General features: G+C 40.2%; 1 protein-coding gene across 1 annotated transcript; it reads left to right on the top strand.

Moving 5' to 3' along the window:
* The first annotated feature begins 7856 nt into the window (after positions 1–7856).
* On the top strand, positions 7857–13645 carry LOC309713340 (glycylpeptide N-tetradecanoyltransferase 2-like). Its single transcript, XM_082544895.1, has 12 exons — positions 7857–7979; positions 8087–8195; positions 8405–8549; positions 9908–10026; positions 10192–10283; positions 10865–10981; positions 11116–11286; positions 11503–11611; positions 11725–11895; positions 12041–12208; positions 12584–12721; positions 13460–13645. The coding sequence occupies exons 1-12, from the start codon at positions 7963–7965 to the stop codon at positions 13481–13483; spliced, it is 1380 nt and encodes a 459-aa protein (XP_082401021.1). The 5' UTR covers positions 7857–7962; the 3' UTR covers positions 13484–13645.
* The last annotated feature ends 493 nt before the right edge of the window (positions 13646–14138 follow it).

Consider the following 14138-nt stretch of genomic DNA (forward strand, 5'->3'; position numbering starts at 1 on the left):
AATGCAGCACCAGACCGTGAGTCTCCACTGTATTGGCTGCCGACACTCACTGCTCTACCTCTCTCCTGACCTTCTCCATACATAATGACGACAATTTCAAATTTGGATTCATCGCTACATATGACTTTTAGTTCAGTTCTTTTGGCATATTTCAGCCTGATGTAGCATATCTCAGCTTTTTCTTATTGTTTCCATTCCTTAAGAATGGCTTCATGACAGCCACCCTTCCACTCAGACCATTCCTGATGAGGCTTCAGTAAACAGAAGATGGATCAGCTGAAATGCCAGATGTGTCTCTCAGGTCCTAAGTCAGGTCATTTTCCTATTTCTTATTTATTTCTGACTTTGCTGCTTTGAATTGGGTTTTGGGTGAGGGTTTATGTCTGCCATTTCTTCCTTTGTCTGCCACTTATCCAGTCCATGCTAAGATATGCCAGGTTTTCAGCTAATAGCTCTTTAGGAATCACCTTCTTGGGGCAAAATACTATTTCATGCTTGTCAAACTGTGTTAACTTTGGCATTTTCCATAGATTCAAAAAAAGAAATTGGAACAAGTTCTGTGTTTTTGCAACACTCTGCTTGTCAGGTACTGAAAATGAATGAAAACACAATGTAGAAAAACTTTGAAAGGCATTCAGAAAGCCTCGAAAACAACTGCTCAAGATCACTTGAAAAAAAATTACAAGAAAGTCTGTCTCCTTGAAAGCCAGACTTGTATAGTATAGCCAGACACTATACTACTGCCACAATGCAAATGTTTTACTGTTACCAATTAGGCAAACTCAACTATTGAGGAACTATCCTGCAAAAAGATGTGTTGCACTGTTTGATGATATTTGTGAAATATTAAAACAATTGGGCAACTTAAGGCCATTTTAGGTACTGGTTGACAAACTGGTTTGATGCCCCATCAGTGGCAGTATGAAAAAGTACAACCATAATACTGTAAAAAACATCAGGAAATATCACCTTTTAGCAGGGTGACCTCAGTCACCTGGTGTGTCCTCATTTGTAGTTGGAGAGAAACTCCCTGGAAATCTAGAAAACTGAACTTTTTAACACTATTTAACCTTTTTAAAGGATATATTTTGACTCCAGACCTTGACATTTACCTATCCCAAACCAAGTAGTACCTCCTAACAATGGCCATGTCATTCCGTAAGTGACACGGCCCTATATGCTGTGTCAGGAACTTTGTATAAGGAATTTCAGACAATTTTTCAAAAAACTGTTTGACAGCTGATCACATGATATTAACAAGAAAATCTGACATACCAGTAACATCTCAAGATCAATTTGTAGCATTAATCAAGGGATAAATGTACAATTTGAACTACTTACACTTTGCTGCACAGCCCAACATAACAGGATTGGGCATCCGTAGCAAAATTCCCAATTTTCCACTCATTTTTGTGAATACTAGCTTTTATTGTGAGGGGAATATCCAAACCTCATACCAGGTGTAAAGCTTGGTGGTGGAAATGTTTGGAGCTACTTTACTGCCTTGGAGACTCAGCAGCTTGCGGTCCTTGATTCAACTATAAATATTCTATTCTGCATCATATCAAAGAGTATTTGAAGGTAATGTGTGGCCATCTGTCCAAAAGTTGAATCTGAAATGGAAGTGGAGTGTTCAACAGAATGATGACACTAAATACAAAGCAGAAAGAAGAAAGAGAAGGCTGTGGAGTTAAAACACAGAATTAAAGACATATTTAGTTAAAAAAATTACAATAATTACAGAGCTGAGGAAGAAGGGTGATATTATAAGAAATATTCTAATAAATTTTAAGGAAAAAAAGCATTCCTGAGATTAAAGTCAAGAAATCTGTGATGGGGTGTTATTATGACAATAGATTGGTGCAGTTAAGTGAAATAACTAAACAGACATCTTTAAAAAGTGCATGCAAGAAAACCTTTAAACACCACTGATGACTGTGAACTTTGGAATGGGAAAAAATAATGAAAAATATCTGTGAGCCGATATCAGAGGCAATTATGCCAAACGCTTACAACAATTCGTTTTTCCTTAAGGAGGCAGTACCATCTGAGTTTGAGAGTGTACTTGCTTTTCATCTATTGATATTTTTGTTTAAAGATAATTACCACCTCCCACCTTTATCTACAGGCACTGTTTCAAAGAGGATCAAATGTTTTCTTGTCCAAATAAGTCTAAAAATAATCCCAATAATTTCTATTAATTTCACGTCTGTATCTTTATCTTGTCAAAATGACAATGGGGGAACCACATATGGGAAAGAGAGAAAGAAATAAAGTGGCAAATGAACAAATAAGAAAGCAAAGATAAGCCAGTCCAGTTATTATTTAGGCTGAATGCAGAAATAAAGATAAACAGATGTTTAATGGAGTAATTACTCCTGTGCACTTTTTTAGAAATATCTCAGATATATCTGGAGATCGTGATGATTCATTTGACAGCCGCGGCTGACAAAAAAAATTGAGCTGAGATAAAGAAATGCATAAGCGAGAGGGAGAGAGAATAAGACGAGGGCAGAACAACAAGCTGAAAAATAAATCTGAGCGACAGTGAGTCAGAGAAACTGAAAGACAAGAGTCAGCAGAGAGAAAGGGAGACGCTGAGATTGTTGCTCATTCATCCAGACTTGCAAACAACAGAGTTACAGAGTCTGAGACAGACGAGGGAGATGGGGAAGAAGAAGAGAAAGCGAGGCAAAGAGAAGAGGATCTTGTTCGGCAGAGAGATCACAGCAATACAGATCTATTTACAGATTAGTAATGGTTCTGACTTTGTGTGTGTGTGTGTGTGTGTGTGTGTGTGTGTGTGTGTGTGTGTGTGTGTGTACAGCAGGTACCAACACCTACAATGTCAAACTCAGAGACACACACACACGGCAAACATACCCCTTTGGCAGGTTATCTTCGTATCCCCCGAGTAGAAAGCAAAACCTTCCTGCTCTTGCATTGTGTTTATTATCAGTTGTAATGGGCTGCAGGTGTTTTTGCGCCATCTAGAGAGTGTAAATATAAAGCTTTTGATTTTTATCTCTGGGATTGTGATGCAAGAATTAATTGCAAAACTAGAAACATGGAGTCATTTTCTAAAATTTGATACTTAATACTAGAAACAGAATGCCTTCCCAGTCATGTTTGACCAGGTCTGCCATTCTATGTCTGGAGAATTCCACCTGTTTTCTGCTGCTCGTCTGTGTTCGGGTCATGGGGGCAACAGTCTAAGCAGCGATATCAGACCTCCCTTTCACCTGGCCATCTTTTTAAGTGTAATTTATGGTTCTGCAAATGTGCACCTGCTGCAGACACACTCCTGTGGAGTCTTTCAAAATCCTGACTGTCTATCTGCAGAATTCTGATTGGTTGTCAAGTTCACAGAGAAAAAAAATTCAAAGATCAGAAAATACAATTTGAAAAGCACTGACAGTGGCTGCAGTGATCAGTCTTCATTGTTATTAATGCTCAGTTTCAATTCAGCTCTTTGAATGTTATAATTCTGCTGGGTGACAGACCAACAACAACAAGACTACCCACTGATCGGTTGTAACACCAACTTTGTATACTGTCTCTATCTGACAACAGAGCTCTCTGCATTTAGACGGGCTAATTCCAGATGACCAGCAGACTGAGAATATGCTACTCCTGCTGGACCATCAGTTCCTCTTCTGCTCCTTTGTGGAAACACCAAGGTATTCCAAGCCAATCAATAGACATAATCTTTCAACAATGTCCTGGGTCTCCCCCCATTAGGGTATACACAATTTTATTACCTAGGAGGTGTCAAGGAGTTATCGTATGCAGATGGCCAACCCACCTCAATTGGTTCCTTTCACCACTTCGCAGCAGATAGAAATTCTTTTCATAAAAATTATTCACAGAATTGGTGACAAATGACAGCGCTGGCAGAGTCCAACACCCACCAGCAACAGATCTGACAAACGAGCAGCTCTTCTCCTGGTCCACTAAACACATGTAGACTGCCTGGGCAAACTCAGATATCCTTGAGAGGATAAAGAGCTGGTATGCTGTTCCATCACCAGGATGGAAAACTCTGAGTATCCGAGGCTCAACTAACAGACTCGCTCTCCTCTTCAATAGCTTAACCTCCAGACCTCCTCGCTGTTGAAAAGATATCTCAACCACAACAGCCCCACAGCAGATCCTCAAACAGATCTCGTCCAACCCAGGAGCCCGCAACCTCACCGACCACTGACGTTGTCGTCTCCTTTGTCCCCAGAATGTGCTTCCATTAAGAAGGCACACCAGTGGATTCTCAAAGTACTTAAACCTTCATTCTCGGGATTCAACAGCACCTCCCTGCAGTACACGTGTGAGCAGAGCATTGGTTCCCCTTCCAGAGTCACATGTCAGTTTGTCAGAATTGCTCCAAGGCCGTTTTCTGCAAGTTAGCTAAGCTTGATATGACTCCTTCCGCAGATTTATGACTCCATTTAGCTTGGGTGTCCACCATTTAGGTCAAGAGTTACAGCTACAGCTGGCACTGACCACCTTACTGCAAGGACCGCAGGATAAATGGGGTGTATGTAGCCTAAACTGGGAAACTTGGCCTGTCTTACTTTTCAGCCAAACTGCCAAAACAAAAAATGTTACTCTGTACTTTCATCATACCAAACATAAAAACCCCAAACAAACATGGGCAAAATTTAATTAGATCAATCGCAATCAGTGACAATGAAGAGATTTATTTTGCTGTTGTCTTACCAGACGCAGTAAAAACACAGAAAATGAAACAGATAAAGAAACACCACAGACTGTAACAGGTCTGCCTCACAGGAGCTTGGCCTCCTCATCAGTTGTTTCCTAATATTCCCTTTCATGAATATGATGGTGTGGGGCTGAAGATTCCAGTTTTATCTAACTGCAAATCTTATCCTCTTCATGCTGGCTTCATAATAGCACTCGATGGTCACCAGGCACATGCTGATTTTGAACACTATCATCTTGAGCAAGAAACTGTACTGGCAAATGTACCGGCAAATGCATCTGATGTCAGTTTATGACAGAAATCATCACAGACACATTCAATTTATTAGTTCATCGAGCTTTACCTATTCTTGTCATAACTGGTAAATTGTTTTCCACGTGTGGGTGTACCCCTTCAGACTCCTTCAGATAGGACTACGACTCCGTTAGAAGATTAAATTTTAATGTCTTCTGGGGGAAACTTCAGCTTTATAAGAGAAATGGGATTGAACTAGAAAAAAGTATGCTAGTATGAAGATGAACATGAATATAAAATTTATTAAAAAGCTGTTTCAGCTCACTAGAAATTCATTGTGTGGCTAGCAGTTGGAAATGTCATCAGCTCGTCTTCCTCCCGTTCCACTGGCGCCTTCAGGTTGCGCAGCTGAGCTAGCTGTGCCACCAGTTACCACCGGCTGTCTCTACCATGTTTTGCAGCTGCAGTGCAGTGGCCTTGAGTAATTTGTAATTGTTACATTATGTTAAAGCACCTGAAACTCAAGATGAGCACGCTCCAGTGCCCACTCTTGCCCGCTGTCTCTTTGTTGTCACATCAGAAGTTTTGTCTGAGGTAACTCCACTGCCTCACCCTGAAAGATGACAGGTGTTACGAGCATCCTTCTGTTGGCATTTAGCTTTGAGTGGCAGGATAATAACACAGCAGAACCAAGAAGTATAGACAAAAATAGCTCCAGGGTGCACATTTAAAAAAATAAAATAAATAAAAGATGCAGGCTGCATCTATTTTACATGTATATTTTGGTTAAAAAACACTCGGATCAAAGCGGAGTGGACCATTTATAGCACAAATCGGTATGCAGATGAATTGAGCTCAGTACTCCGGAGACGAATCCAAGAAAGTATGCAACAGACTCCTCAGGGACCGCAATAAACCTCCCCTGGGGTATAACGGAAGAGAATATTTGTCATGCACAATGCAAGAGATGTCAGAATCATCATTATTATTAGCAAAAGTGGCAGCAGGGAGAAAGCATGGCCAAAAGCAGCTGATTAGTTTCAATCTAACTGGAGATCAGCGCTTATGAAACAAAAAGAAAACGCCTAAACTTAAGACCAGAGAGCACAAATATTTGTGTCATAACACATTTTACAGTCAACAAACTGTTATTCCCCTTAAGGGATTTTGCCAAAATTACTGTAGCGGGGGAGAAGTTCTGAGCTTTGTATTTTATTCAATAAAAAAGCAAGTTGTCCCCAAATTATTAATACTTTCCAGGCATAGCAAAATGTTATTCCAGCCACTCTGTGTTTTCACATACAGAGCTGCATAATAAAGAGTATAACAGCTCTTTGAGAAGTCTGCAGCTGCTGATGGACTGCATTGTTCATGCACTATGACATGAACAAAAGCCATAATTTTATGTAACTATTTGATCTTTTATTTATTTAAAAAACTCAAGTGTAAGAATGACATATTAGATTAATCTTTTTTGAAGTTACAAACCCCTTTTTCTGCTCTCTTACAAAACAATTAAGACTTCCCTTCTCTTCAAAGAAAAAAGGAATAGCTCTCCGTCTTTCCTGCATTAGAACAATCGGTACCTTAATATTTTGTTCTCTGCTGATCTTATATGCAGAGCACAGATCTCTTGATGTGTGTGTTGATGAACATTGTGGTATTTCTAAATTTCTAAATATCAATGATGTGTCAATAATACACATAGTAGGATAATATTATAAATATACCTGTGAAGTCTTGTGTTGGCTACGGAAAAACACAGAGTTCTAGATGAATCTGACGATAGCCTTAAAAAAATTACTTATTAATTAAAATAAATCTGTAGATATTGTGATATTATTATTATTGGAAATTGTTCTGTCAGCCCGGATCAATAGGCTGCATGGATGATTATATAAAAGTTTGCTTATTCATCCCAGAAACTGTTCCTATGCCGGGATTTGGGTTTTATTCAGTTTCATTCAATTCAGTTTTATTTACAGAGCGCCAAATCACAACAACAGATGCCTCAAGGCACTTTTTCTTATAAGGTGAAAACTTAGTAACAACAACAATAACATTCCTTACCACAACACTTCCTTTCATTTAAGGACATTTTTTATTCTGATAAACAAGACATCTGCTCTTTTGCTGCTGCAGCTCATCTGCATCAAGGTTGGATATGCTGTGCATTCAAAGACAATCTTCTGCAGACCTTGGTTGTAACAAGTGGTTATTTGAGTAACTGCTGCCTTCAGCGCAAAGGAGTCTGGTCTGGACCTCCGGCATCAACAAAAGAACTGCCGCTCACTAGTTATTCACTTCAACGACCTTTCTTCCCCATGCTGGTGCTCAGTTTAGACTTCAACAGGTCATTGAGATCATGCTTGCAGGCCTAGATGCACTAAGTTGCATCCATTTGATTGGCTGATAGACATTTGAGTTACAAGCAGTCCAACAGGTGTACCTAATTAATTGGCAAGTGAATGTATTTCAGCCACACTGAGCTCTTATTACTCCCTAGTACTTTAAACTGTAAACTGATGTTACTTTAATATTTTGGTAATATTTGAATTCAATCGCTATCATTTGCTTGTGTGCAGAAAAATCCTCAGTGAGATTATATGGTCAAATTAGCCGTGTTTTCTTACATTGTGCTGAAAAAGCACAAAGATTGTCAAGTCCACAGGAGATATAAAGTTCTGGAAAAGTGCTGAATTTTAAAAGGGCGCCTGTATGGGAACTGCAATTAGACAGCCCCAACCAATTAAAACCTCTACCTGGATCAAGCTGCTGTAAGCTTTAATCTACCAGAGGACTCTATTTAGCAGCAGTCTGACATATGAAGACCGTGAGAAGTCATACATAATTGTCCGTATTGTTCTCGGTTATCTATCCACTGGGTGGGAGCTGGGTTGGGTAACTGAGGCGTCCGCCCTCCTCCCCTCACTGCTTGCAGAGATAAGAGATGAAAAAACCACAAAACACCACCAGTCACCCTCAGCTTAAGGGAGTCACACTTGCTTACAATGGCTGAGTCAAAGTAGTAAGTACAGCAATAAATTCTGTTTTCCATTAACTGAACATCTAAAGTTTCAGTATTGAGTACAGAGGAATATACGGGAACTTTAGGGCATTAAAAATGTCTTTCAGTGATGAGAAGCTGCCAGATGACAAGAATAGTAGCTTTAAGAAGAGCAAAAAGAAGAAAAAGGGGGACGATGCCTGGAGACCACAGGGGCCAAGAGACCCATTCGCCATGGTTTGTTTTTTTGTGCATGGTTGACTGTGATATTCAATATGTTTTGTTTGTGGACTATGAATATTTGGCTGCTGGAAACATTTCGTTTTCAGTGCATTTGTATTCTAGCTGTAGCTGATTTTTCTTTCTTTTTGACGGTCAAACTTTTACTTTCTTAGGTGGGATATTTGCACAATGACCTGTCCTTTCAATGTCCTGTTCTGTACTAGCTGGATGCTTTGCCAGAGAACAAGCAGCAGGAGATCCAGAGAGCCCTTCACCTCTTCTCCTTGGAGCCAGGTCTGCCAAAGACCCTGCAGCAGGCCAAAAAACACACCTACTGCTTTTGGGACACGCAACCTGTCCCTAAACTGGGTAATCCGTCTTTTAGAAAAAGTCTACCTAAGAAAGCACTAATAAAAACACTAAACTTTTTCTTTCGTCTGTCAGCTATAATTCTGGCAGCTGTGGGTTAGCTTAGCTTAGCACAAATAGAAAATTTAAACAAGCTTGTCCAAGTGTCCAAAGATAGCAAAATCTTTATAAACTTTGATTTTAGCAGACTAGACAAACAAGGCATTATAAGAAAGGCGGTTTAATAGTCAAGGTAATTATGGAGCTTTAGCTATCCCAATATGATTAGGTTACTTGTTTCTGTGTCCAGTTTCTATGCTAATCTGTAAGATAACTGGCTATATACAATTAAGGACTTAGTGGAGTCAGAGTCTTGTTCACCAACAGGAAACTCCCGTGGTTGCAAAAATAACTCCAGTTACAAAGGAGTCAATAGGAAAACAATAATTCCATGTACATGAAAGTATAGTGACTGTCTTCTGTTGAGTTCACAGTCACACTTGTAGTTTCAATCCTTACTGAATAGACTGAAATGTTGATTTTTCAAATTATGGCCCATAGCTGAGTCAAAAACAGAGCTATAAGTAAATGAAACTGGCTATACAGAAGGAAGCCTTGCTAATGGTTTCTAGCCCAGCACAGTAAACTGTGCAGTGGTTGTGACATCTGATTGTAATACTGGTTTAATTCCTTTCGGTTCACTCACACTCACTACAGCATTAGTGTGCAGTGTCCTTGGGGTTTTCAGTAAGTTCCACCCTTCACTCATGAGGTCTGGATTTGAAACAAAGATGGAGGGAGCCATAAGCAAGGTTACATGATGGGGTTTTGCTAACCAATATGGGGGGGGGGCTAAGTCTATCTTTTACATACAGCCTGGACTGGCTGCTTACTAAAGTCTGTATACAGAGAAAGAAGTAGTTTTGGACTGTATTGGTGCATTCTTACATTTTACAGCAAAACGTATCACAGCTACACATGTGGATTGTTAGTCGGCAAGATACAGGACCTCTTCTGGAAAACAGTGTTTTTTCTTTTCTTCCACTGTTTCTGGCATCTGTATGATACTGCATTCTCATTATGTGTATGTATATATATATATGTGTATATATATATATATATATATATATATATATATATATATATATATATATATATATATATATAAATTTTATGCTCAGCTGACCTTCCTTTTGCTTTTACATATGATAAGAAGTCCTGAAACACTGACTTTGTGTTGACCTTTTGAGAATATATTGTAAGTTTATAGTAGATAGTATAAAAAGTGCATTTGTACATCACTCCTTCATTCACTTGTACTGAGAATAGTGTTATCTGAATGTCATTCGATGCAGTCATGTCTATTTCTCTGCCCTCAGGTGACAGCATTACAACTCATGGCCCAATAGTAGAGGGTGAGGCAAGTATCCGGAAGGAGCCCTACTCACTACCTCAGGGCTTCTCCTGGGACACTCTGGACCCGAGCAGCCCTCCAGTGGTAAGTTATTTATTGTAGGTTGTTGTATGCAATAACAGAAAATATATGGCAGTCTTTTGCTAGCATTTCAGAAGTAAAGGACCAACTTCTTAGTGTATGGCTCAGAAAAATCAAATGCTATTTAAAATAAAATGAATCCAATTCAGCGGTTTTCCATCATTTCAGTTGAGAGAACTATGCAGTCTGCTAAATGAGAACTACATGGAAGAAGATGATAACACGACCAGATTTGACTTCTCTCTGGAATATCTGCAGTGGTAAGCTCCGAAAAGATGTAGTGCCTTTTGATGTCTACTTTTTAGCATTAATACCTTTTAAAACCTCTTATCTAATAGAGAAACACACAGACATACACACACATACGGCTCAGGCATACTTCATAGATTTTTACAGATTCACAGCTGGACTCTGCTCTGTGTAATCACAGTGCTTTGCTTTCAGCCTCTGCATTACACCGAATTAAAACACTAAATGTCTTTAAAGGACATTTTTTCCCCAACCTGACCTAACACATCATATCTTTAACAAGCCTCTGCTTTAATGTCGTCACTGCTGTTTTGGTTTTTTTGTTTGGGTTTTTTTTTGGCAGTGATCTCCATAAAGCAGTACCTTCGGGGCTACTAAATATAATAACATTTACTTTGAAATGAATAATTAGCGCTATCTTTCCAGGAATTGGCACAAGTGTTTGGCCCTGAGGTTGAAAAAACTGCTGCATTCATTCAGCCTCTGAATTCACATCATGCTGAGTTCTTTCTTTTTTTTTCAGGGTGTTGTGAACTATGTCTATATGAAATGAGTGTTGTGCTGCAAACAGCATTATTTGTTTTCCCTTAAGGGCTCTACAGCCTCCTAACTGGGTGGCTCACTGGCACTGCGGTGTGAGAGTAGACGCCAATAAGAAGTTAGTCGGCTTCATCGCTGCTGTTCCTGCAGATGTTCGCATTTATGAGATGTGAGTAGCTCATAAATATATGCAAAGATGTGTGTTTGTGTGAAGTCTGATGAGTGATGTCCGCATTCAGAGCACGTAACCGTGGCAATTTCCTCGTGAACATCTCAAAGCTGGGACTCAAAATGTTTCTGCAGGGAGAGGCGGGTGGTACAGGTCAAATTCCTGTGTGTTCATAAGAAGCTCCGCCTCAAGCGAATGACTCCAGTGCTGATCCGAGAGCTCGCCAGACGGGTCAACCAGCAGGGGCTCTGCCAGGCTGTCTACACCACTGGCATAGTACTGCCCACACCAATAAGCTCCTGCAGGTAGTAGCTGCCACACGTAGTTGAGTCACAATTTAAAGGCACGGTGCAAAAGGGAATAAAATCAGCACGTTTTTGTCACGTTGCCATGGATGCCAGACTCTTCCGCCTTTATCTACAATAACTAATTATACATTTAGGTGTTTGTGTATGCTTCACTTAGGTTACATTTCGTGTTTTATTTATGAAGGAACGTCTCTGTCAAATAAATCCTTTTAGACTTTGGCATCGCCCACTTAATCCTCGTAAGCTGATGGAGGTCAACCACCCAGCACTGAGACAGAGCATGAACCTGCAGAGAGCTCTGAAGTTCAACCGCTTACCTGAGGTTAGTCTGTGCCGCCATCTAGAGACAGAAGTTTACTGCTGCATGTTGCTACTGCAGCACTTCTCGAAAGCATTTCTCCTGTTTTCATTCACTTTGCTCAAATTATTTCCAAGGTGACAAAAGTGCAAGGTCTGCGCCCTATGACCAGAGAAGATATCCCGGGGATACATTCACTACTCCAGACAAACTTCTGCAAGTTTCACCTCAGCCCCATCTTATCCCTGCAAGATGTAGAGCATCTGTTGCTGCCGAGGGAGAATGTGATCGACACCTATGTGGTCGAGGTCTGACCTCACTGTATCTCTACTTTAAATTATATCGAAGAAGAAAAAAAAGTTTTTTTCGCTGGGGTTCTTTTTTGGGGGGAATTTAAAATGATATTATGCTGTAGTCATTAAAAATGTATTTGCCTCCTCTCCTCCCACACAGGGTGATAATGGTGCCCTGACAGATATAGTGAGTTTCTATAGCTTCTCCTCGAGAGTGCTGAATCACCCGGTCCACACAAGCCTCAGAGGAGCTCGCCTCCTTTATGTTGTCTCTACTAGAACGAAGCTGGTCGACCTGATGGAGGACACCCTGGTCCTGGCAAAGTCTGTGAGTGTGTCACTGTAAAACCTTATTTCATATAAAGCATGGGAGCCAGGGATCCTTTACAGAGGCCAAAGTACATCCTCATATTCGTTACCCTAGTCTCTGGTCTCTGGTTGGGTGGTGGCTGGAGCCTATCCCAGCTGTCGTAGGGCAAAAGGTGGAGTAATGCCTAGATAGGTTGCTAGTGTGTTGCAGGGCTAACAATTCACACTCCCATTCACACCTATGACCACTTTATATAACCATTTATCATCTAAAAACTGAATTATGTGCCATTATGTGTCACTCCACTTCATATGCTGTAAGCTATGAAGCTGTGTATAATTGATTTTGTGCATATAATGGTCACGTTATTGTTTTTCATCCCCTCGCTAACAGAAAGGTTGTGACGTCTTCTCTGCCATCGATGTGATGGACAACAAGAGTTTCCTGGAGAAGCTCAAGTTCAGTGTCATTGACCAGAGTGTTCATTACTACTTGTACAACTGGATGTGTCCTAATATGAGCCCAGACAAGGTATTCAGTGCATTAATGTTGCAATCAGTTAAGAGCCATTACTGTCATTTTTTACATTTACATGCAATGGTCCACCACTTTATTGTCTAATCTTGGGTCAAAGCACTGATGAGTTTTGCTTTGGGTCAGATTGTGGGTTCAGTGCATCAACTGTAAAGAAAAGTGGGACAGAAGTCCTCCACGGTGATGTGGAGAAAACCACTACTGCAGGTTATTGCTGCTCAAAGTTGTTCCACATGCTATTTAATCATTGGGTATACATCGTTTTTAACAGGACCCAATGGATTCCAGTGCTTGCAAATGCCTTAAATGCACATTTTTTAGACGACTAAGATTATAGTGAGGACAACGAGAAAATGATGCTACGTCTCACTTGATTTAACACCTTGTTGTATACTTTTTGAATTAGTTCATGGCCTCAAATCAACTTTCAAGACAGGTTTATTATAACATGTTTACTTTATAAAGTATAATCCCATTTAGATTAAAATAGACAATAAATGATTCTGGATGTGAATACTTTGTGTTTGACAAGTTGCTACATTATGAGTTGACAGCGTTACCGTTTTTTCACCCGTTTTGTCTTGTCAGGTATAAAAAGTAAATAAATAAAATGGCAATGTCAGAAACTGCTTAAAAATGTTTGCGAGTCCACCCTGTAAGGTTCAGCGTAGGTGTCTCCTGTCCTTGATAACTGTTGCTCATCAGTAATTCATATAATGGACGTGTGCTTCACAGGTTGGCCTTGTGTTCCCAAACTGACCTGCTACTGGACGAGGGCAGAGTGGCAGAGCGGTGAAGCGAGTGAAAGGACTTTCAGGAGACTGGACGTCAAACTGCATCAGTATCAGCAAAGGGGAATTTGGGGTTTCGGGGGGGAAAACTGCAAAACACATGTTTTCAAAAAATCAAGAAGAGGAATAAAGGCTGAATTAAATTTCCAGATGCATTTCTGATTTTTATGGCAGTTATTCATTGGGTCCAGTTTTTTAGTAACAGGGACAAATTGTTTTTGACGTAAAGGAGAATTTGTGCTGTTCAGTAGATAGACCCTGCACATCCTAACACCTGTGTGTGTGTGTGTGTGTGTGTGTGTGTGTGTGTGTGTGTGTGTGTGTGTGTGTGTGTGTGTGTGTGTGTGCTCGCGCACACTCGCAGAAGGGCATGTCGCTGTATTAGTCTATTAGCCTCTGACTAATAGAGGAGACTCATATAACCTGTGATGGCATGACTCTTGTTAGAGTGCAACCAGCACAAAAACATGATTGGAAGACAAAGGCATTAGAGTCACACTCACACACACACACACAGTTGTGTTTTCATATCTTTCTGGGGACATCTAATTAACATAATGATATCCCTAGCCACTTACCCTAACACCCTAACCATAAAAAATGAATGCCTGACCCTAATCCTT

Source organism: Aulonocara stuartgranti (assembly GCF_965226115.1).
Source record: "Aulonocara stuartgranti genome assembly, chromosome: 8".
NCBI classification, from domain to species: domain Eukaryota; kingdom Metazoa; phylum Chordata; class Actinopteri; order Cichliformes; family Cichlidae; genus Aulonocara; species Aulonocara stuartgranti.

Excerpts from the sequence above, each read along its gene's own strand:
- LOC309713340 (XM_082544895.1), top strand. Across the intron at positions 8,550-9,907 it reads GCAACCTGTCCCTAAACTGG|GTGACAGCATTACAACTCAT; the intron begins GTAATCCGTCTT and ends CTCTGCCCTCAG. Across the intron at positions 11,287-11,502 it reads ACACCAATAAGCTCCTGCAG|ACTTTGGCATCGCCCACTTA; the intron begins GTAGTAGCTGCC and ends AAATCCTTTTAG.